A 25,292-nucleotide genomic window follows, 5' to 3' on the forward strand; every position below is an offset into this window, starting at 1 on the left:
ACTTGAAGTAACTGTTACATTCTGTAGATAATGTTTACACGTGCATTGTTCTTCTTTGATTGTTCAAGTGTATTTTGGTAAAATGTGGTGTTGTCCTAATTTTGTAGATTCTTTGTCTCAATTTTGTAGTTTAATTGGAACTGTGACTCTTAGACAGTGTATAAATGTAGTTAGTTTGTAGTTGATGTGTAGTCTGATGGTTAAATTGTAGATATGATATTTTTTATTGTAGCCTGTATAGCTCATATATTTAACTTCATTCTAACTACAGTTAATCTACATTTATGTGAGATACTTGAAGTAACTGTTTTGTAGATTCTTTGTCTCAATTTTGTAGTTTAATTGGAACTGTGACTCTTAGACAGTGTATAAATGTAGTTAGTTTGTAGTTGATGTGTAGTCTGATGGTTAAATTGTAGATATGATATTTTTTATTGTAGCCTGTATAGCTCATATATTTAACTTCATTCTAACTACAGTTAATCTACATTTATGTGAGATACTTGAAGTAACTGTTTTGTAGATTCTTTGTCTCAATTTTGTAGTTTAATTGGAACTGTGACTCTTAGACAGTGTATAAATGTAGTTAGTTTGTAGTTGATGTGTAGTCTGATGGTTAAATTGTAGATATGTTATTTTTTATTGTAGCCTGTATAGCTCATATATTTAACTTCATTCTAACTACAGTTAATCTACATTTATGTGAGATACTTGAAGTAACTGTTACATCTTGTAGATAATGTTTACACGTGCATTGTTCTTCTGATATTGTTTTGTAGTTATAGGTGTGGGTAGGCTATTCTTCTTCTAGTTATATTTTGTATTTGTCATGTAGTTATATGTAGATTACTGCTTCCTTTTTATGCAAACTACTAATGTTCATTAATTTTATATTTTCTACAGAATGGACCTTACTTTGCACAACAAAATGTTGATTATGGTGTGCTTAGATTCCACAGTTTGTGTGATCCTAGCATACCTAGCCAGATACAAGCTTTACTCTCTCCGAATGCTTTAAGGGTTTTCAGAAAAACTTGTTTTGGTTACTTATTAGGTCTCCCCACAATCTGTATGCAAAACCAATCACTTCATCTTCTGATGAAGTATGAATTGACAAAGTCTACTGACTCATATTTTTCAGTACTATTTAAGGGTGAAAAATTGAATTTTTCCTTGAGAGAATTTGGGTTGATAACTGGTCTTAATTGTGTGAATAAGTTTTCAGACTATGGTTACACTTCCACCTATGTTAGCCCTTTAATGAATACATATTTTCCGAACAAAGAAAGGGTTGAGAAATGGCATTTGAAAAATGTAGTGACTAATAAAGCATGGGCAAACGATGTGGATGCGGTGAAGTTGTGCATTCTTTATATGTTGGAATTTTTTGTTTGTCCTTCTGATAAAGACCATGTGACTTTCATAGACAAGTTTATGTTCTTTCTAATAGAGTCTGGTAATTTTGAGTCATACCCATGGGGTATCAAATCCTTCAAGCAGGTTATTGAATCTGTCCGACATCGTCTTAATCCCCATGTACATTCTTATCTGATACGGGGATGCTCATTAGCCTTGCAAGTGTGGCTATATGAGTGTTGCTCGTCCGTCAGCACCGAGCTTGCTACGAGATGTTCTGAATCTATACCTCGCATTTTAAGATGGTCAGCTACAAAGGGGCAGATTTGGTTAACTGCAATTGAAGAGAAGATGATCAAGCCTGAGTGGATCAAGGTATTTTTTTCCACTTTTGTATGATGCTACAATTACATTCATAATAACTACATTGAATCTACATTTTTTTTGTCACTTGAATTAACTGTTATTTTCATCATTCAGTTCACAAACATGATTGAATCTGGAGAAGAGCTTGGAGTGCTTAATCTGCCAGACAAGATTCAATATGAAGATGAACATGGTGCTCAACCATCACATGTTCCAACTGCTGCTTCTCCATCATTTGAACCCAAATATACAGATTGTCAAGAGGACATTGAATCTGTCAGTAGCAAGCTCATGAAGTTGGAAAAGGGGATTGTGCAGGTATTATGAATAACTACAATATATTGACATAATTTGCTACATTTTGACTTCATTACATAACAATTATAGTATGTTATACATTGTAGTTAATTTGTGGTATAAATCTATAACAATTATAGTTTGTTGAATTGTAGTGTAACTGTAGCAGTTAGAATAAGATTACCAACTAATTATATATTTAATTTTTAGGTTGATGGAAAGTTAGATGCCTATAGGAAGGCTGTTTTTGAGGAACTCTCAAGCCTTCGAGAGTTCATAGATCAATCTTTGAAGGGTGTTATGAATGTGATAAACAAGAGGTTTGATTTGGACGAGTCAAAGGTAAGAATTTACATATAATTTTGTACTAAGACTAATTAAGACATATGAATAAAGTAGTCTCAAATATTCCCCAAAATTGTAGTTTGCTGGTAGTTCAACAAAAAATAATTACCAACATCAAGGAGAGAACAACCAGCAATTCCAGTTCAATGCTGGTGATCAACTGCATGGAAGCACAAGCAATACAGGTATCTACAAAATTCCTACATACATATCTACAAATTTCAAGACAGCATTATTTAATTATACTAAACATTTTTTTACTATGTGTTGCAGCTACAATTTCTCCAGAACATTTTCAACCACATGTTGACTTATATCCTGACTTCCAAGAAGTAGCTGAGGCATATAAAGCAGGTACAGAACCATTCCTTCATTACAATAATATTTTTATGCAAAATTTTAATAATTTACACCTTAACTACATATTCCTACATATATCTACAATTCTCATTTCCAATTATTCATTCAAGCTGAAGTTTCAACAGAACATCTACAAGGAAATATTGAGGAAGAACCAGTAATTGATGAAGTAGCTGAGGCACAACAAGCAGGTAATATATTCTCTATATTCTCTATAACTCCATAATACTATTCATATCTACATAGATCTACACTTATCTACAGAAGGTGAAGTTCCACAGTCGCCAATTCACGGTGTGACTGTGACTGAAGTTGTTCCTGAAGGCATTGATAAAAAAGTTGTTCCTGAAGGCATTGAAAACAAAGGTTTGACATTGGATGACTTTGAGCTGCCAGAAAACTTATCACAGTTGGTCATGTATGGCGAGCCCATACCAGATGAATCAACCCCTGTTCATCCCGGTAGAACCAGGCAACCGGGAAAACATGCACGATCACCTTTCACATCTTTGTATAGTTCTGGAGGCAGCACATCTGTTGGACCTAAATTTTTTTACCTCAAGCACCCCTTCACAAGTGTCATAGGTGAAAATGTAGATCCTGAATTGACAGAAAGGTTCACCAACTGGTTATACATTCGTAGTGATAAAGTATCTAGGAGGTATGAATGCTTCATTTTACACTGTTTGTTCACCATTTTTATACTTTAAAATTGTAATTCATTTTGTCAATTTTTTGTATTTGATATTTTTTTGTTATTACAGGAGGAAATATTACTTTTCCAAGAAGGATAACCAAATCAAGCCTTGGTTGGATTTTGGTTGTGAAAAGATTGATAAGAAGGACTGGTTTTATGACCTTGCTCACCCCGGACAAGTCATCAATAACACAGTAAGTATAAAGAACATAATCATTCACAATATCTGTTTTGTCTTCAGCTGTGTAGTGTAATTGTAGTTTATTTTTCAGCTATGATGTGTAATTGTAGTAATATTGTAGACAACATATATATGTTACTATATTTATGTCTCAGCTGTGAAATTTTGCTTTTTATGGACCTTATGTATCATATGTGATGATGATTGTATGTACAAACTGGAATTTTGGTACTTTTGACTGACTTGGAATCTCTGTGTACCACAACTGTAGTTACCTTGTAGTAATATTGTAGAGCTTGTGATTGTGCCTATTAATATTAACTGTAGGTTGAACTTGCTGATTATTGGGACCTTAAGTTAGGTGGTATGTTTCATTTGTTCCTCTGTATAGTGAATAAATGTAGACAGTGCATAAATATAGTTAATGTGTAGTTGTTTTGTAGTCTGATGGGTCAATTGTACATATAGTACTTGTTCACTATGGTTCATACAAACTACAATTAAATTACATTTTGTGAGGTACTTGGACTAACTGTTATATTTCTGTAGTTATAGTGTAGCTAATTTGCAGCAATCTGTTAGAGTTTTTAATAAATTCAAATTGTAGTTAATCTGTAGCTGTCTTGTAGACAAGTGTGGTTACACCGTACCTTATTGTATATGTTTATTCTATTTTGGCAGCACATTGATGTTATTATGTATTATCTGCGAAAAAGAGGCAAATATGGCCCCAACAATAATACTAGGTTCACAACCACGGATTGCTTGTTCAAGACAAAGATTGAAAGAATCTATGACAAGTTCATAAGTTCTCCACCGGAACAAAGGTATTCGGTTGTTAAACCCGAGGATGATGTTGGAGAATATATTCTTGGGTACAGAATTCTTGCTAATGTTGCCTGGGATCTTGTTGACTATGTGCTCATACCTGTGAACCTTGTAGAGAACTTCCATTGGTTGTTGCTAGTTTTTGACATAAAGGACAGACAACTTTATGTTTATGATTCCATGGTGAGAGCAAACCGTCATAAAACAGTTGAGACATTGGTTGACAAGTTTTCAATCATTATCCCTCTGTATTTGTCATGCACTGGTTTCTATGGTAAACGTAAAGACATTAACTTCAAGAGCACAAAGGCATACATAAAAAAGCAAGAAAGAAGCAACACCGTAGACGCTATGGAGCTCTACTGTGGGACTATGCAACAAAGAAGCAAGAAGATGGGTCAATCAGTGAGAGTGAGGTTACTGGCAGGCTAGCAAGGAGGAAGGGTGCTCCGGCAAAAAACGAGAGGACTAGAGTGCAACGAAAGAAGAAATAGACTATTGTGTTCCTAGTTTGGTCTGTGAAATTTGGTAGTTGAATTGGAAAACAATGTAGGAAATATGTCGTTTTGGTTTTCTACAACACTTTTTGTTGATTACATTATACTCGAGTACTCTGATTACATTTTTACAGCAACAGCTTTGTCTTACAATTTGACTTTAATCTTCAAGTTATTTTTATAAATACCTTCAAGTGCCAAGTAATATCTGTATATAACTGTCATTTGTTACACAGCATAAAGATAAAATAAATACAGGAATCATATAAATAATTTAGCCATCTTTTATCAACAAGGTTTATCAAAAAAATTCAATTTATCTACATTTAAACTACGTCAAACTACATTTTAACTACAACTCCTCTACATATGAATAACAGGACTACAGTTCTAACACAGTTAAACTACATATTCACTACAATCTGGATACAATTTACGTTGAATGCATTCTTTATTAATATCAGTTTTTTTGTATACAGTAAATATTAAAGTTTAACTATTCTATAAAAAAAAGACAACTCAACTTTAGATGCTTGACAGAATACATAAAAACATAAATAGTGCAGATACACAAATTGATGTTTATACTTCTTATTCATCTTCAAAAACTTAAACAATTACACAAGAAAATCCGATAATTTGAGCTCACTAACATTTATTTTGAATAACTATTCTAACTACATGATATTCATTTCTTTTTCGGCGCATTCTTGCAAGTTCTTTTGTTATGCCCTTCACCTCCACAATTGCCACATGACACCTTGTATTTCTTTGACTTTATTTCATCAAATGTTTTATATCTTTCCTTGTGAGGTCTCCCTGGCTGCCTTTTATCTCCCGCCGGTGGCTTTACTACCTCATCCAAAATATGTTGTGGCACATCCCATTTGCCTTCATCAGGAAGAGGATTTACTGGCATTTCATAGGTAAGCAGAAGGCTCTTCCTTGTGTAATACGGAGAGCAATAGTTTTCGTATGTTTCATTCCTATGCCTTAATGCTGCCAAAGCATGCGCACATGGAAGTTCATCAAGTTGGAATTGTCCACAGCTACATTTCTTGTTTTCTAGACACACAATGTACCGCTTCACACCATCTAACACAGTATGTATATGATCTGTTGAAGCCCTCACCTACAATTGAAGACCAAACAGAAATAATAATACATCAATCATTAAAATGGATTATCAACAATTTACCTACAAATCAGCAACAAATATATTACAGCTCATCTACAAACTATTATTACCGACAATTTGACTACAGTTTAACTACAATCTGGAAACACTGCAGCTAGTACTTTTTTGATTCTACTGCATCAAAAAAAATATCTTACCCTTAGTTTCTGAGATAATGTACTGTTGTCTTCCAATTCTTTGTTGTATTTGTGACCAAGGTATGTGAAAGTACCCTTTGCCTTCGATAACTTTTCTTTTGTCCAACGTTCAAGAAGAGTCCTCATATACTCAAATAGATCAAATATTGGAAGCTCTCTTGCATCTTTTGTTACAGCATTCAACGACTCGGCAATGTTTGACGTCATAGTAAAAGTTCTATTCACCGTTGCATGTACTCTTGACCATCTATGATAGCCAATATCATATAGGTAAGACTTTACACGCAGGTCTACCTCTTCAATCTTCAACATCCTTTCATTAAATTCATCCAGAGTGTATGACCGTGCTGTAGCAAAGTACAATTCATGTAATTGTAGATGTCCCTTCTTGAATTTTGACCTTATATTTGTCCATATATGCCACATGCAAGAGTAGTGTGCCAATCCTGGATAGACAACTGATGTTGCCTTCAGTATACTCTCATGCCTATCTGAAACAACACACATTGAAGGTCTTTCACCATATGCCTCCTTGAATTGCTCAAAGAACCACTTCCAAGACGCGTCGTTTTCAGAATCAACCACAGCATATGCCAAGGGAAAAATAGTACCTACATTTTTAAGACATAAAATATGATTAAATAACAACTACAATATATATTGAGAAATATAGACATGTTAACTACATTCTTTTATATAACTACAAAATAACTACAACATAACTACAATTTAACTGCATTTTAAAGACTGTCTACAAAATAAGTACAAAATTATTCCATTATTTACCTGCTGCATCCATGGTGCTTGCTGTCAGCATAATCCCCATGTAGGCTGACTTTAAGAATGTCCCATCAACCACTACTACCGGCCTACAATGTTGCCAACCATTTATTGATGTACAAAGAGCAACAAATGCGTATAAGAAGCAATCATCTGCTGCCTTCTTCAATTTAACAACAGAACAAGGATAATTCTTCTCAAGAATATAAAAATATTTGGGTAATTTGTTGTAGGAGTCACACGGATTCCCTCTCAAAAACTGTAAAGCTTTTTCCTTTGCTCTCCATGCTTGCATGTAGCTTAGGTTCAGTCCATGTTCGGATAACATGTCAGTTTGTATGTCCTTTGGTGTGTAAACAGTCTTAGGATCACAATACTTTGGAACGACCATGCTACCAAGTACTGCTGCAGTACGTTTGCGCTGTATGAATGTTTCGTCCATTAGGCAGCATGTGTGTTGACGGCTGAAACTTCTTATCTTGAACATTGCCGAATCATTAATTGACGTTGCCTTGAAATGCCATTTACAGCTTTCAGCAACACATATAAGCCAGTAGCTACAAAAGAAATACAATATTTACACAAATTTATGAAAAAACTACAATTAACTACAAACTGACTACAATTTAACTACAATTTATAAAACCCACCTATCTTCAATCATACACTGATTTTGCTGATATATTATCCACAAATAACTACATACCTTCTATGACTAGATCTTTTTACTCTGAACTGGAACTTGTGCATCACTGAATAATTCTTCATTGCAGCAGCTACTGTTTGCTTGTCCTGATAAACTTGTCCTTCTTCAATATATGTTTGCGTAGATTCAGTTATTATTTCACTTTGATATTCCTCTATAGCTGGTGAGGATGGAAATTCAAGTAAGTTTAGGGATCCAGACGAACCTGCAAACAATAAATTCATAAATGTAGTTTCTATGTAGATAATTTTGAAAGCAACATTGCTTTATCCTTTTCAGTACTATGTGAGCTTTGTAGTTTAATTGTAGGTAATTGTAGTAATATTGTAGATAACATAGTAACACCATAACTCTCTGCAATGTCGAATCAAACATACCTGCACTGGTGCTTTCATTGTTGATTGCCAATTCCATATTGAAATCTCTTACGCTTATACATAAAGGATACGAACCTAAGTTTTTATTCTCCTTTTTGGTTTCCATGTACACACGAACCCCCATATCATTCCTAATCTCCATTGGAGGACAATTCTCGTTCACAATGTATTTGATTTCTATAATTTTATCCGATGTATCAATCGATAATTGTTCTGCAATTGTAGAACTGAGAATTCCGTAGCTTGCATTATCATCTACCACAATGGCATCAACTTCAAAATCTCTAAATCTGCCATAGTTATCCCAATTACCATTCGATTTTAGCATTATTGGGATTTTTGACATGATTTCGTATAGTTGATAGGAAAAAAGACGAAGAACAGATATAGTTTCTACAATTTGAGTACTGATATCGACGAAGAGCAATTTTGTACAATTTGAGACGAAGAACAGATATAGTCTCTCATCAGTAATTGTACAATTTGATTGCGTTTTTTGTTGTAGCTGATATCAACAGAGATCTCTTTCTGTTGAGGAAGGAGAGAATTACGCAACTGGCGCCTTCATCAGATCTGGTGCCTTCATCAGGAAGAGAGATCTCCTTCAGTTTCAAAATTCGAATAAAATCCTTGATAGAATCACATCAGATCTGGTGCCTTCATTTTAGGGCTTTTTTAATGGCAAAATCAACCTATTTTTGGATTGGTATATAATTTGTAGTAAAAGTGTGGACTACATGGGTAAATAACAAATTATGAACATTTTTGTTAATAAGGTTTGATATATGGTATAGATAGGTAAAAATCCCTTAAATAAAAGGTTTCAGGGATCCGGTCAGTTCTTTTCGCGGGTTTTATGGCTTTTGTGGGCTGTTTTTTGGGCTATTGGGCTGCTTGGTTTTGAAAGAAAAAAAAAGGCCCTTCAGATGCAAGTGGCATATAGCCTAAGCCCAGCAACAACAATAACCCAGTAAAATTCCACTAGTGGGATCGGGGGAGGGTAATGTGTACGCAGACCTTACCCCTATCCCGAAAGAGTAGAAAGGCTGTTTCCGGAAGACCCTCGGCTCAAGAAGACAAAAAGACAAAAGGAGACAATATTAGTATCACCACAGATATAGCCTAAGCCCATTAACGTAAATAGCCGGGAGAAATTTGGAAAAAGCTTGATTTGCAATTGCTAACTGAAAGTTAGCTACAGTTTCACAATTAATCAAAATTTAGCTACTTTTTCATACGAAAATAAAATTTGAACCAATACCCTTCGTTACAAATCCTGGAAAATTCCGGCATAATATGATGGAATCCGAATTTTTACATATAAAATTCAAGCATAATGTATGAAATTCATAATGTGGTGGAATTCTAACATAATATGCTGAATTTGTATATGCATGAGTTCTAGAATCCAACATGTTATACTGATTTTTTTCCATATTTCAGTTAAGAGTATTTTTGTCTAGATTTTATCTCCGCATTAAATAGTGGTTGTTTTTCAATACCAATGTAAAAAACGGTCAGCCCATGCTATTTTGACTGAATAACCGCCACCAAACCACTTAAGCTAAAATAGTCGAATGATGTACAATAATGTATAATGTGTGTATAACCGTGTATAATTTATGTATAACGTAGGAAATATAGACAGTGAATTTAACCGGCTATTTATGTATATATTCCTATTTATTTCCCTTTTTTCTCTTTCCCTTTTATTATGTATTTTGGAATATTTTTCACAAACCTCTATGAGATTTCGATTGGTAACATATACCTCTATTGTGGCTCCAAATATTACAAAAATTTACTTCGATCATATTTAGCATAATAAACTAGCTGGAAAATGGGCAAATTTGACCCTTTTGTTTTTCTCTTCTACTTAGTGTAAGAAAACTAACTAATTTTACTTTAAGATTTTTTAATCTTGAATTTTATCCTTCTATGTAACTTAACTACTTTATATTATAGTCAAACATAAATAAAGATGACGAAAACAAATTTAAAAAAAATGAATTATAGAAAAGCATATCTCTACTCTTTCTTAAGCTTGTTTTTCTTTTCTAGTTTACAATCTTTTTGTTGTTATTTGTACTTTTTATTTTGTCTATCCTTTTTAGACCAATTCTATTTGAAGAATTAACCCAAATAGTTGGTCACCCAACTATTAAAACTAAAAATAGCCGGTGGAGATATAATATATGCATAATTTATGTATTATATGTGTATAATTGTGTATAATCAATGTATAATTTATGTATATGGCTAAAAAAAAAAAGAATATAAATGGCTATTTGTGTAAAAATCCCATTCTATTTGAAGAGACTGAATGAAGGATGATAGGGTTAGATGCGTATAGTCTTTAACAACTCCAAAGACCTGTGGCAGAACATTGCAAAATCAAATATTTTGTGCCTTGGATTATCATATTTAAATGTATTTATTGTAAGATATCTGGAACTGAATCTTTTTGTATTTGCTGTCATCATAGAAAAATTTTTGGTACTATATGTACAATACTTTGGCTAATCCAAATTTCTTTTTCCACAGCATATTAGCATGAGCATGGCAGATACTTTGGTCACATATCTGATATCTGGCGCGTGAACAACACCTCCCTCTAAAATTTGTTCTATATTTGTATAAACGCAAAAAATTATAGATCATGAGACCAATAGAAAACCCCACATAGTATATTGCAAACTTAGCCGATTTTATGAGGATTTTTATGTATCAAGTGTTGACCAATCTGTATGAACACATCCAATAATTGTTTGCTAAGTTATATGAATGCAGTTTGGTGCAGTCACTGACTGCGAGTAAATATTTTTCATAGCAAAACATGGCGTCAGCAGAACTTTAGAGGAGATGAATAGTTCCACTCATCAAAGTCATGAGATGACTTTTACACAGTTAATATTTACTATGTTTTAAATTTCATGTCAAAGAGTGTTATTAATTTTGCTATAGTAGTAGAATGATCATTTTCAGTACGAATAGGCCTAAGCAATTACAGTTAATTGGATCATAATTGGAAAAAGAAAAGAAAATATGAAGGAAGAAATATCATGCATTGGGTTGAGTTAATAAGTTGTCAAATATAGTTATTTTGTATTATCTGTCAACATAGAAAACAAATTCATATACAATACATTGGTTGATCAAAATTTCTTTTTCCAGAACATATTGACATGAACATGGCAAATACAGGAGTGTATATTCTTTTCTTACAGGGGCTCTATTTCTTCTTTGAAGCTGCTTTCCTTTTGCCGGTTCTCTTCTTTGTTGACTTTTTAAACCCAGCTCCAGTCTCCTGCGAAAGGAGAAAATACAGGATATGATTTCATCAGATGATTGTGTATATAGGATCCACAAAATGTTGACCATAACTATCTATTTTCAACTAATATCAAGTCTAAATCATTGGGTAGGCAAGTCAATCCCCAGAAAGAGTACTTCGTGTGATTAAAGATGACCAGGCTAATTTGGTTTCAGGTAATCACATGATAAGCACACACAGAAATACAGAAAGATATTCAAACTATCAAACTTTATCAATCACAACATATCAAGCCAAAAAGACGTTGACATAAAAAGAGAACAAAGATTTCAGTGTTCACATCCATTACTAACTATAGCAATGAAGAAAATAGAGAAACATTTACCTTTCTGTAACATCTATATGCACTTTGACCAGAAAACTCCTGCCCATTTTTGGCGACATAAACCTGATAAAGAGCAGTAGATCAACTCTTTGCTTAATGTACAGAAGATAGAATGTCATGAATCAACTCTAAAATAACACCAAAAAGATTTCATGAATGTCATGAATCAATCCTAAAAGAACAAGGAGATTCCATGAAACTACACAAACACACAAATGTCTAACAAGTATTCCAAGTTGCAGGAGAATGAGATAAAATTTAGTGATTTACCCACTGACATCCATATCCCAACCATGGCTAGACATCAAGCATACTAATCTAGTACAAACTCTACCCAAATTTCAGCAGCAACCAACATCTACAGTACATCTTCTTGAATTTGTTAAGATCGTCAATGACTATTTAACCCAAAAAAATTTCAACAAGTGTATCTATGACCTGCTTTTAACAATTGAATCAAATATCAACTTACTTTCTTTCCATCTCCAGTTGTGTACCAATGACCCGCTGATTTGCCAACTGCCTGGACCCTTCTTCTGCCGGCATCTTTTGGAATCCCAGCAGAGCTTTTAGGGTTCACCCATCTCTCGGATCCTTGAGATTCCTCCACAGAATTTGGTTGCTTCACATTCTTTCTGCTCTTTCTAGAGTTTGTCGCAACAGCGCCATTCTTAGAAGTCGTTTTAGAGCCTCCTTCGTGACAAAATTGGCCCCTGAAGACAACATGCACAAAGATCTTTGGAATAAATCATATAATTCATGACAAAAAAACTAACACAGAAGCAAGAAGCAAATGTGTTACATGTAATCTATAACTGATGCATCATCTTGCTTTTGTCCAGGAATGTTCTCAGCACCCAAAGGAAAAAAGTTAGGCAAACGATTACGAACTAGCTTCTGGATTCTTGGATCTTTATGGAAAAAATAACAGTGAGCAGGGAGAAGGGGCCCCTGAGGTCGCACGCTACTTTCAGTTAAACCACTGTTAATAGTCTGCGTGTTTTTTCCATGTTTTACTGATTTGAAATATTCTTCACAAACCTCATCAAGAGCAGGTGTAGAAATATTAAAGGTCTTATCTGAACAGAAGTCTTCCCACAGATCTCTAGTCTTTAACTTTCCAGCAGAAAGTCCTGCATTTCTCTGGCAACTTGAATCTGCACCAGTATTGTGTGGATTACCGCTCAAAGGAGAATTTACATGTTCTGATTCTTTTTCCATGGCTTCACTTTTAGAAAGCTCATCAGAATCAGAGTCGATCAACTGGAACCTTCTCAGTGGACTAATAGTTAGCTCTGGGAAGACAAAATTGCTAGTGCTAGTTTCCATACTTGGGGAAATGGAAGAAACATTTGAAACCTCATTCTTCCTTCCTGTGCATCTGCTTGCAGATTGCGAGGATAATACCCTTCGCCCCTGTAACGGGATTTTGGAACTGCTACACATAGAACTGTACTGCTTTGGATGATCTGATGCGAACAATATTAAAAATGCATGAGGGTTATTAATAAATTTTCATACAGATTTATAACAAATTACAGAAACAACAGTTTTGTCAGACTAGACCTGGAGATCTTGCTACTACATAGTTTTACTGAAATACACAGAGTATTATCATAAACAACCAATACTCCTAGTAAGAAGATAACGAGGATGGCGCATCTTTCAGATTATATTATTTAAGATCATATGAACAGAATGTCCACCAATACACACAAATTTTTGATTCTAGTACATAGTAAGGCCAATGACCACACATTTTCCTTGTGCAAAAAACTCAACTGCAAACTAGTTAAGCTCAACTATATGAATCTTTGATATCCATTTCATTGTACTAGGACTGATTTCATTCCAATACTAAATAATTTGTCTTTTAAAACAAATTATAAGTTCTCCCTGCCCCCAAGGGAATGAAAACCATAGGACCAGAGTTTAAATCCCAACATAGACAAAAATAAATTAGGTAGACAATATAATAAGGTAGCTTTTCCATGTCTATATCATCCTTGTGGGATTAAGTATCCTATTCTCTCTATTGGTGTGAGGTTGCAAGTACTCTCACTGAATAGTTTAGATGCATAAAGTTGGCCCAAAAACCACCATAAAAGAACAAAAATTGCACACTTATCCATCCATGATATGCAGTCTCTAACTCACCAAAGAGACTCCTAACACCAAACGTATTATATATGTAACAAAAGTTACTTTTTTATAACAATGGTGTCTGGACCAGCATGCACACACCTCGACTAATTGCACCTGCTACCTTCCACCAATACAAGTACCAAGTAATTATGTCCACCAAGGCTTAAAGCCTTACACAACAATTAATACATAATCCCAACTAATTTGTTAGTATATAGGGTTACTTTCATTATGTATTGTTCTAATCCCGCATTTATTATGTTTGAAATAACTTCCATCCAAGTGATTTTGGTTTATCTCACTTTTTTTAGCACATTCAATTATAATAGTGTTGCACATACAGAACAATACATTTGGATTGTAAAAGGATCTTAATAAAACTTCTAGTGCAAGTTTTGATTTCTAAAGCAAGCTTAAACTCAGAATCTTGTTTTCACAATAGCATATTATTGAAATACAAGGGTCTTAGATTCATCCATTTCACTCAACTGCCCAATAAGAGCGAATCTAATGTAGAAGTTGGGGTTCTGACATAACCCAATAGCTTTGGCATAGATATTTCTTTTAGGAATCCACTAAATATGTATAAATAATCTATCCGGAACCTTAATTCAGAACTCTTAAACTTAAAATCTTGGATCCACCTTTGCCTCCTAAGCTACTTCATAACTTTTCAAGTACAAAATTAAGCATCATCGTTCAACTTTGTTCTGGTGATACAGAAACTAGAAATACGATATCCAAGCTCAACATATTTACAAGTCCCAGTTAATAAATGAAAAAAGAGCCTTTTCGCTACTAATAGACTACCCCAAAATCAACCTCTATATTTTGTGTAGCTCAAATTGACGGAGTTGTAACAGAAACACAAGTAAATTAAGGAAATAAAACACCAAAAGGTAAAAACCTAGCTAAAGACAAAACCCTAAAAAAGGTGGAGTCTTTTACCCTTGGGCTCATCATCCTGAGAAGAGAAATCTTCAATATCATCGTCCACACTACACCAAGCATCTCCTAGCTTTCTTTTTAGGGTCGCCGGTTCGGATTTGGAAATGAGCCCACGCCGAAGGCGTTTGAGAGATCTAGGTGGATCTGAATCTTCCGTGTCCTCAGCAATTGTGGGGGTTTCAATATCATCAGCTTCTTGGATTGTCGGTACAGTGGACTGGGGCTCTGAATCAATATCGAAATCAAGCCCTAGAGAGAAAGATGGAGGTTCGAAATCTGCCATTGAATGGTGAATTGGGAAAAAAATTTGGGGGGTTGTATATTTGAAATATGAACTGGAGGGATTTGCAAATGAAATTATAGTGAAATTTTGGGGGAATTTCTTTGATTTTTGCGCCAAATTTTGAGACCTGAACTATACTTTTCGCGCTTTTGGGCCTCGGGTTGCTGGAGGATTATGCCCACGGCCCACCTATGTTGTTTTCTCCAGTTTTATCATTGAGAATTTTTTATAAAGAACCATCTTTTAGGTCTAATTAGTCATTTATATATATCATTTGCTATATTACGTGTTATAGATATCTTTTATATTTTTATACAATATATTTCATGTATTTAAGATGTTGTATTCATTAATACAACAAAAAAATAGGCGTAAAAACGGGAATTCCAGCTAAGTCTGATATGTATTTAGCTGTATTTAAGCGGCATTAACGTGAAATACAGTAACGTATCTGCGCAAAATCTGGAAGGTTAAACTGGTTAAAAACGGAAGGAAATCAAATCACATGATATTCTCCTAAATTAACTCAACGAACTAAAACTAGTACACATTAATCTGTATTCTGCTCAAAGACGGCATCTCAGAAACGTGAATACAGCGAAAAAACAGAGCAACATCAGATCGAACTTCTTCCATTCTCTTCTCCTTTTTTTCGATTGATACAAATTATATACAAAATAAGGTATTCATCCTCTATACATATGCCAAGTTTAACAGTTTTGTTGCGTCATTCTGGCAAGTGGAACGATGACGGCAATTACATCGATTTTCAATTGAGGGAATACTGATAAAGGAGTATGCCTCCTTTAATGATCTGGTTGCTTCAATTTCTAATCAACTGGGTATAGATTTGAGCTCAAAGACCATTAAAATACAATACAAAGTAGAAGGAAATTGCAAACCAATGGAAATACACAATGATATGGGTTACAGAGTGTATGTAGAATTGAAAAAAGAGAACAGAGAATTTGGGATGTATCCTTTGTGCATAACAACTATCGAAAAAGATCTTATATCCGGAGGTAGTTTAAATCAAGGAGACATTGTGCAAATAGACGAAGGAGTTCAAAGGTACGATTCCGATACAGATGATACACTGCTCTAGATTTTGTCAATTCAGGAGAAGCGATTGGAGTGTTCGAACTCCACAAAGATTTGATAATTTCAAAAACTAATCAAAAAGGAGGTTATGGCTGGACAAGTTTATAAGGATAAGGCTATATTGAAAGAGGTGATGGAGAATTATGCTATAGCTCAAAGGTTTCAATTCCGGGTTGATAGGTCTAATGCTGTCAGGTTTGCATGTATTTAAAAAAAAATTCCGTTGTATTTTTTATTATTAGTTCTAGCTGTAAGTTTAACGTCGTTGTATTTATGCGTATTTGTGTATTTCCTCTAGATGATCACAGATGAAGTAAACATATGTTTGTTTAGGGCACTTAAATACATGTATTCATATGTATTTTACCGGTATAAATACACAACAGTGGCTCTAATTATTTTCTTATTATGTCTACTGTGGTATTAAGTGTATGCATATACAAACAAGTGTATTCAGTTGTATTCATTGTATTCAAACACATATAACTATAATGGAATTCAGTAGTATAAAAATTTATATATATAAATATCAGGATGTATCTATGTCAGATTGTATTTGTCTGTATATGAGCTGCATTTTTTGTAAACACTTATGCTAATCAAATGTAAAATAATTAATTCTTTGCATCTATGCATTATTTTGTATTTCAGAAGATTGTGAATGGAGGTTTAAGGCTTCAAGCATTAACAAATCAGAACTATTCAAAGTGAGAGAATTCAATGATAACCATACATGTCCGCTGAAGGACAAGGTGTATGAGCAGCGGCAGGCTAGTAGCAGCCTTATAGGTGGTATGATAAGGCCTAAGCTTACAAACCATAAGAGGAAATACACTCCAAGGGATATTATTGATGATGTGAAATCAGATTTAGGTGTAGATGTTAGCTACATGTTGGCGTGGAGGGCTAAAGAAAAGGCAATGAATTTTCTGAGAGGTGAACCGGCTGATTCATACAAAAAATTACCAGGATACTTATATACAATGGATATGACATATCCAGGTTCCTACATAAGAATAGTAAAATCGCCAAAAAATGAATTCATGTACGTGTATATATCCTTGTATGCCTTTATAAGAGGGTTTGATCATTGTAGACCCATTGTTGTTGTGGATGGAAGTTACCTAAAATCTTACTACATCGGGAAATTCGTTTCGGCAAGCACGTTGGATGGTGCAAGTGAGTATCTAAATTATAATACAATTTGTTAATATTTTTAAATATTGAAATACATGTTTTAAAAATAATTATATTCAATTGTATTTACAGGTCATATATTGCCACTAGCATATGTTATTATTGATTTAGAGAACGATGTTGTTTGGACGTGGTTCTTTGAGCAATTCAAGATAGCATACGGTGAAAGGGAAAACATGTGCATCGTTTCAGATAGAAATGAGAGTATCATTAAATCTTTATCAAGAGTGTGTCTAGATGTAACGCATTTTGCTTGTATATGGCATCTATGGAACAACGTATTTAAGAAATTCAAAAATAGCCATGCCAAGTTGAGCGAGATATACTTCTCGATGGCAAAAGCATACACACAAGCTAAATTTGACAGTCTGATGGAGAAGGTGGAGAAGGTAGATATTAGGGTGAAAGAATACTTAGAGTTAGCTGGTTACGAAAAGTGGACTAGGTTGTATGCACCTGTTAACAGGGGATGGACAATGACGTCAAATATTGCTGAGTCAATCAGTGCTGCACTAGTTTCAGCAAGGGAATTGCCAATATACGACTTCCTTGAAGAAGTTAGGAAGATGTTTGGACGTTGGAATTGTAGTAACCGCAAAGAAGCTACACATACATACACGAAGCTTGGAAAAAAATACCAGGAGATGCTGACTTTGAATGAGGCAATGTCTACACGCATGACTGTAAGTTATATGTTAATGTCATTGTTGTATATAGCTTAATTGTTACTGAATTAATGGCATGAATACAACTGAATACAATAATTTTTAAGTAGAACTACCATTAATACATATGAATACAACTATATTCAAACTCATAAAAGATATATTTTTTCGTAGAGCTGATATGAATACAACTGAATATAACTAAAAACATACTGCAAAAACTATTGAAATACATCAGAATATAACTAACAAAGATGTATTATATGTAATTTTAATATGTATTGTCAATACATACGATTCTAATGCTTTTGTTAGAATCCTGTTGCCTAAAGTACAGCAGAATTCTGATAAGTTCTGCACTAATTACAGTTGATATTCTGCTGGTCTAAATATTTGATGTATTCATCTATATGCAAAAATTTCAGTTGTATGTAACTTATTAATTCAACATTATACATTTGGTAATTCAGATATATGTGCTCAAAACTTATATTTTTATTTGTAAATGTAGGTGGTACCATCAACTAAATACTTACATACGGTTAACGATGGTGGGAGGAATTACACAGTCTGCCTGTTAGAGAGAAAATGTGTTTGTGGGAGGTTCCAAGTTGATGAATTGCCATGCCCACATGCTTGGGCTGTATTGAAGAGCAAGTTTCTAATGTCAGAAGAATATTGCTCTAACTATTACAAACCAAATACAATTGTAATGACATATGATTTGCCAGTGTACCCGCTACCAGACATAAATGACTGGAATATACCAGAACATGTTGCAGAGGAGGATGTACTACCACCCAAATGGAAAAGACCTCCTGGAAGGCCAAAGAAGAAGCGCGATAAAACTTTAAGTGAATTGCTGCAGCCGAAAAATTAACATTCATGTAGCATATGTGGGTAGGGAGGACATACAAGCGAACGTGTAGAAATGCTCCACGTAATAAATAGTTAACACTCTGACATGTATTGGTGCTATACTTATGATAACATTGTCAAGTAATAAATTCTCATTGTCAAGTAATATATTTTGAAATGACTTTCGTGAATAGTTTCTGAATACATATAGTTGAAGTATTTTTATATAGATAAATACATATGCACTACACAGTTGAGTATAACTGAGTATAGATGAATACTAAAAAATACAACTGGATACAGCTGAAGTATTTTTATGAATAATACAGTTGAGTAGCACTGAATGTAAATGAATACACCAAAATACAACTGAATACAGCTGAATAATACACTTAAATACAACTAACTACTGCTAAATAAAACAAGCTGAATACAACTGAGTACATCTGAATACAACTGATTACGTACAACCTGTTTAATACATCTGAAATTGTGTTCTTTAATATGTGTTATATGAACTTAAAAGATACATCTGAATGGATGCTGCTGAATACAACTGAATTTGACAGTTAAATACAACTGAATTCAAAAAAAATGCATCTGAATTCTTTTATATAACCTACCATCAGCATACATAAAGTTTCTGACTTTGACATTAACATGTTCATTAACTAAAATATGTTCAAGCAAAGTTGCTTGGTATTAACACATACTTGAATCCTGTAAGATAAATATGTATCCAAACTGAAGAATAAGTATGAATACTTATGAACAAACTAGTGAAACAGTGATTGAAAAGTTGCAATTGTTATACACGAACACTGTTAATAAAGTGATAAGTTTTTCAAACTAAATACCATCTACACCAAAAACTACTCAAAATAGTATTCATCTTGAAACTATACTCCAAAACTACAATAACTTAAAGCTACTCTAACACTATCTGCATCTTTGAATCTGACTCCGTGATTTGCCTAGCAATCTTTGAAGGTGCTTCATTCTCGCTTATGGCATCATCATTTATCTTTCACATAGCATAGTCCCAGAGGAGAGCACCGTATCTTTGACGGAGTAGAGTGGAATCAAATGTTATTTGTGGAATCTTTCCAAGAGTGCTCAGAAACTCTGCGTATGCTGCAACATGCACCCCACAATCCCTAAAAATAATTGATTGAAACAATTAAAAATAATTCATACAATTAGATTTGTATATAACATACAATAATGATGCTTGAATACTTACATGATACCAGCTTTCTGTTGAGGCAGATCTGAAATGAAAAAAAACTTCAAAGGGATCATTATGTGACTTGTTAGTGTATGTTGAGTAAGTAGACCAATCTATGCCTTGACTATCTCTATAAAAGCCACTGATTGATAGATACAGAGGTACACGCTTAGTTAGCTTATCAATCTCAGAAACTACATAAGCATCATGACCTGCAGATCTGTACGAGTCATACACTTTGATACATCTCTCCTTGAATGAGACAACAACCAATACCCAGTGTAGTTTGTCCTTCAAGTTGACTGGTATCATGACATTATCCACAATATGCCAAGGTACATTAGCATGCAATCTGTAGCCCCTTATGTACTCACATACCACATCCTCTTCTTTGGCTACATTAGCATTACTATCTGTATCAGCATACATGTCGAATATTTCAGCGATTCTTGTCTTGAATATACAATCAACAGTTGTATACTTGAAGTTGCTTGTTTGATTATACTTTCCCTTCTTTCTCAAATAGTGGAATATGACGTCAATATGCTATACATAAAGTTAAGTACATGATGTGAGTCCAATTAATCAAACTATTAAAGAATATAGCTGAATACAGAGAAATACATATGAAAAATACAGTTGAATACAACAGATTGTATGTGAATAAAATTGTTGACTACAACTGACTACAGCTTACTACATCTGATTAAAACAATTGAAAACAACTGAATATAGCTGAATAATATTGAATAATACAATTGACTACTTATAATTTAAAGACATGAATATGACTGTCTACAGTTGAATACAACTTAATACAAAGAAATGCAGTTGAATACAACTGACTACAGCTGATTAAAACATTTGAATTCAACTGAATATAGTTAAATACATCTGAATACAGGAGTTGAATAAAGCTGAATACAAATGCAGTTGAATACATCTGACTACAGCTGATTAAAACAGTTGAATTTAATTGAAATTAGCTGAATACAGTGTTGAATAAAGCTGAATATAACAATTGAATACAACTAACTATAGCTGATTAATACAGTTCAATTCAACTGACTATAACTGAATACATCTGAATACACCAAAATATAGTTGAATACAGCTGAATGCAGATGTTGAATAAAGCTGAATATAGCAATTGAATTCAGTTGACTATAGCTGATTAATACAATTCAATTCAACTGACTATAGCTTGAATACAGTTGAATACAGCTGAATGCAGATGAATAATACAACTGAATAAAACAACATGTTGTTATTCAAAGAAAATTAGTCAGTTAGGGGAAAAAACTTACGTTGTCATCCCATAGCTTCCCGTCAAACGATAGAAGGTAAAACCAATTTTTTGAATTAACTTGATCAACTCCAAAATCCAATGGTATATGAAGTGTTGACTTGTTCTTCTTGTAATGGTCTTCCAAATTACTTCTACAAGTATGGTATAAAAATATTATATACATTTTTAAAAATATAAAAACTTAATACACATACCGGGGGAAAACTCACCTCTGATCATGTCTAGCGAGAAGACCATCACGAATCCATTTGTTATATTCCTGAATGATTAACATAGGATACGACCGCGTTATTGAATCATCCTCAAAGGGGTGTCTTTTTTCAAAAATGGGGGTCAACTTTACTGAGGTACATGTTGTTCATTGAATTCGTGATTAGAGACTTTTAAATTTAAAAACCATGAGGAAAGCTGAATCTTTAGTCTATAAAAATACTAACCTGCAGAGTCAAAGTTAGACTCATAAGGCGAAGAGTACCATCTACTTAGTCGTTGATTCCTATGGGATGGTATTGGGGTTGATTCAGCTTTTTTTGCACTATTGTGAATCACAATTCTAGTTTCTGGAATTTGACTGGGAAGAAACTTGTCGTCCAGCTCAAATTGAGATACATAGAATTCTGTAGATACACCCTCTTGACCAGTAGATGGTATGTTGGACGACACCTCTGATGTAGTTTTCCCCTCTCCTCTTGACTCCAAACATTGATCATTAAGCACTTGTTTCTGTTAGTTGTATGTATCATTGTTAGTGTATTAACTTAATATTACAATATAGTTAAATACATATAAGTGTAGTAAGAAAATAGATTTTGGTAATGGAAATGGGAGTTTGAAATACATCAAAATACAGCTGAATATGTTTAAATACAGTAGTTAATTCCATTTACATATTAAGGTTAACACAGATATGAATACAGCTAAATACATGTGTTGGTCGATGCATTTATAGTCTAGTGAGGCAGTTAAATGCTAGTCGAATACATACAACTTTTATAATACAATTATTTAATTATAACAACAAGCAGGAGATATAAACAAATGCTCAATATGTTAAGAATGTTAAACCTCAACATTATCTCCGACATCTGTGTCAATGCCATCATCACGTATCCCTATGGGTTCCTTTATCTGGTGTAAACTTTCAGTTTGTTGATTTTGTTGAAGATGGTCAGAAAGCTTCTTGAAGTTATCATTGATCAATGTTCTTAGAGACTTGAACTCTCCCACAACCTTAACAATACAAAAATAATTAGAAGATTGCGCCAAAAATATATGAATGTTATTCATTAAACTGTAATATTTAATTTGTGATTAAATATGCACGTATTCTTTGAATGAATTTAGGTCTTTCCTCAAAAAAGATACTTCGTCATTTTGGGAATGGCAGTTGATTGTCATGTAAAACTTTATGTCCAAATTTGGATACACAAATAGGAGGAATCTTGGGTTGATATTCTGTTTCATTAGGATGCATTTCATGTTCCTTGCACTTTTTATGGGGCGGTGATAAAGATGGACCAACACCTGCAACATGTTTCTTCTTATATTGAAGCTCGGGTGTAGGAGAAAAGTCATCTGAATCCTCTCCCGATTTGTCTGAACGAGCAGGAAAAGGTCTCTTCTCAACATCGACACCTACATGAGGAATCTGAACAACGACAAGCTCTATATCGCTTGGACTGATGTCCTTGTAAACAATCTAAAAAATGAAATACAATCAAAGTTTTACTAGAAACATACAGATGTAGATCTGGAATACAAACTAAAATTTGAATTGAATATAAGGCAGCACTAATGAGTTGGAAATAATATGCAATTGTATGAAGAATTAATAATGAAGGCTACAACAGTTGTATATTACTGTATGAATATGAATGCATTTATATGCATTAGATGTATTCAAATGTATACAGTTTCTGTATGCATTTGTATACAAGTGTATGCAGCTGTTTATAAGTCCCTATGCATTTGTATACATGTATCTTGAATTTGTATGCAAGTATTTATATCTATAAGCATATGTATACAAATGTATATTGTTGTATGCATCCCCTGAAAATGTATGCAACTGATTATAGAAGTAGTATGCAGTTGTATTTTGTATCTGTATGCAGCTGATTATACAAATATTTTTATCTGTATGTATTTGTATACAAATGTATTATGTTGTATGCATCCCCTGAAAATGAATGCAGTCTCTTTTATGCAAATGTACGAGTAATCTGGATGCATTTGTATGCAATTGTATGCAACATATTTGTGAGAATATGACAGCTGAAACTACAGCAGGTATTACATCACCAAAAATGTATCTGAATGCAACTGCATACTTCTATATGCAAATGTATGTCTATTAATTATTAATAAAATGTAAACTAGCAATGATACAATTTGTATATTACCATATTTCCGGTGTCATTGAATATGCCGTTCATCAGATAAGCAAAGGTTGGATGATATCCGGTGGTTCTCCAATTGAGTATTCTGGGGACCACGTCATCAACTCGGAGTGCAATTTTAGAATCAACATCTGAACAACACTCATAAAACCACATTTGCATAGCCAGTAGCATCCCAACTATCTTGTAATACTTCTTCTTAGCATCCATCTGCATGCTAATCGATTTTGTCAGCATTTCAAATGCTTTTAAACCCCAATGATATTCAGTATAGCGCTCACTCTCTACCAAGTTAAAATGTAGCCTTGATATAGTTGTACTATTCTTCTCGGATGAAAAAATAAAGGTGTGTATGAAATACAACAAAGCATCACCATCATTGTCGGGACCCTAGTTCTTGTCAGCAAAGCATTTCAGCAATTGTTCCTTCTTGACAAGATTATCACCTCCAAAGTAAGTCTCAATAAGTCGGTTAGAAAACTTTTCACAAAACTCAAAATCTTCATCATTACCAACACATTTGAGGCCAGTCACAAGCGCAAACTCCCTTAATGTGAAATGTAATGAAGTACTATTGACTTGTACTGGAAATACATTGTTAGGAGTGCCTTCTAACTGGAGAGCCATGAAGCATCTGAAGAGTTGATGTTGAGCTTCACAGCGCTTCATTTGAAGAAATGAGCCAAAGCAAGTATTGCCAAGTTGTTGGTACTGATCAGGAGTAAGGTTCTCTTTTAGCTGGAAGACTATATCAGTGTTAGTATAAACACTGATATGGGATGCAAATTTTGGCTGGTGTTTCACAAAAAAATTAATTCCCTGCATTTAACAAGAATAAATACATGTAAATACAATTGAATACAATGCATATTTCATAGTAAATCTGACATGAATACATATGAATACAACTACAAACACTTAGAAGTATAGATATAACTGAATACACAGAATATATTACAGTACATCTGACATGAATACATACGAATACAACTAAATACATTGAAAAGGCTAAATACATATTAAAAAACTAGCTACAACATACATGACATAAAAAATAAGTAAGCTGAATACATATGAATACAATTAAAAACTTACTAGAAAATTGAGCAGTTGCAAACAAAAAATAACTAAGATGAATACATATGAATACAATTAAAAACATACTGGAAAATTGAACAGTTGCAAACTATCAAAATACATAAGAATACATATACATACTTATAAATACAATTGAATACAGTAATACCAAATAGTACAAAAATGTGAAATTGAATAAAACTAAATATATTTAAATACAACCAGATACATACGAATACAACATCGTACATGTAAAATAACTTGAATAATTATGAATACATATAAGTTTCTTTGAATG

At 33.6% G+C, this 25,292-nt stretch overlaps 5 protein-coding genes across 5 annotated transcripts; 2 read left to right on the forward strand and 3 right to left on the reverse strand.

The window, feature by feature from the left end:
* Positions 1-2,271: 2,271 nt before the first annotated feature.
* LOC138873349 (uncharacterized) lies at positions 2,272-4,862 on the forward strand. The gene is made up of 7 exons (XM_070151810.1): positions 2,272-2,361; positions 2,444-2,549; positions 2,638-2,718; positions 2,835-2,915; positions 2,989-3,385; positions 3,489-3,615; positions 4,284-4,862. The coding sequence occupies exons 1-7, from the start codon at positions 2,320-2,322 to the stop codon at positions 4,860-4,862; spliced, it is 1,413 nt and encodes a 470-aa protein (XP_070007911.1). The 5' UTR covers positions 2,272-2,319.
* Positions 4,863-5,615: 753 nt separating this feature from the next.
* LOC138868189 (uncharacterized) lies at positions 5,616-8,471 on the reverse strand. The gene is made up of 5 exons (XM_070151811.1): positions 8,126-8,471; positions 7,749-7,953; positions 7,049-7,599; positions 6,263-6,873; positions 5,616-6,059 (listed from the first exon to the last, which is right to left on the reverse strand). The coding sequence occupies exons 1-5, from the start codon at positions 8,469-8,471 to the stop codon at positions 5,616-5,618; spliced, it is 2,157 nt and encodes a 718-aa protein (XP_070007912.1).
* Positions 8,472-11,171: 2,700 nt separating this feature from the next.
* LOC104211316 (uncharacterized) lies at positions 11,172-15,254 on the reverse strand. Its single transcript, XM_009760362.2, has 5 exons — positions 14,878-15,254; positions 12,587-13,253; positions 12,257-12,497; positions 11,785-11,847; positions 11,172-11,432 (listed from the first exon to the last, which is right to left on the reverse strand). The coding sequence occupies exons 1-5, from the start codon at positions 15,158-15,160 to the stop codon at positions 11,358-11,360; spliced, it is 1,329 nt and encodes a 442-aa protein (XP_009758664.1). The 5' UTR covers positions 15,161-15,254; the 3' UTR covers positions 11,172-11,357.
* Positions 15,255-16,064: 810 nt separating this feature from the next.
* LOC104212711 (uncharacterized) lies at positions 16,065-19,003 on the forward strand. Its single transcript, XM_070151812.1, has 4 exons — positions 16,065-16,182; positions 16,913-17,440; positions 17,531-18,141; positions 18,635-19,003. The coding sequence occupies exons 1-4, from the start codon at positions 16,065-16,067 to the stop codon at positions 19,001-19,003; spliced, it is 1,626 nt and encodes a 541-aa protein (XP_070007913.1).
* Positions 19,004-20,008: 1,005 nt separating this feature from the next.
* LOC138873350 (uncharacterized) lies at positions 20,009-24,154 on the reverse strand. Its single transcript, XM_070151813.1, has 9 exons — positions 23,921-24,154; positions 23,734-23,850; positions 22,945-23,217; positions 22,584-22,748; positions 21,956-22,241; positions 21,728-21,860; positions 21,517-21,649; positions 20,232-20,755; positions 20,009-20,138 (listed from the first exon to the last, which is right to left on the reverse strand). Exons 1-9 carry the CDS (start codon positions 24,152-24,154, stop codon positions 20,009-20,011), a joined length of 1,995 nt encoding a protein of 664 aa, XP_070007914.1.
* Positions 24,155-25,292: the final 1,138 nt, after the last annotated feature.

This window comes from Nicotiana sylvestris, chromosome 7 (assembly GCF_000393655.2).
Source record: "Nicotiana sylvestris chromosome 7, ASM39365v2, whole genome shotgun sequence".
NCBI classification, from domain to species: Eukaryota; Viridiplantae; Streptophyta; class Magnoliopsida; order Solanales; family Solanaceae; genus Nicotiana; species Nicotiana sylvestris.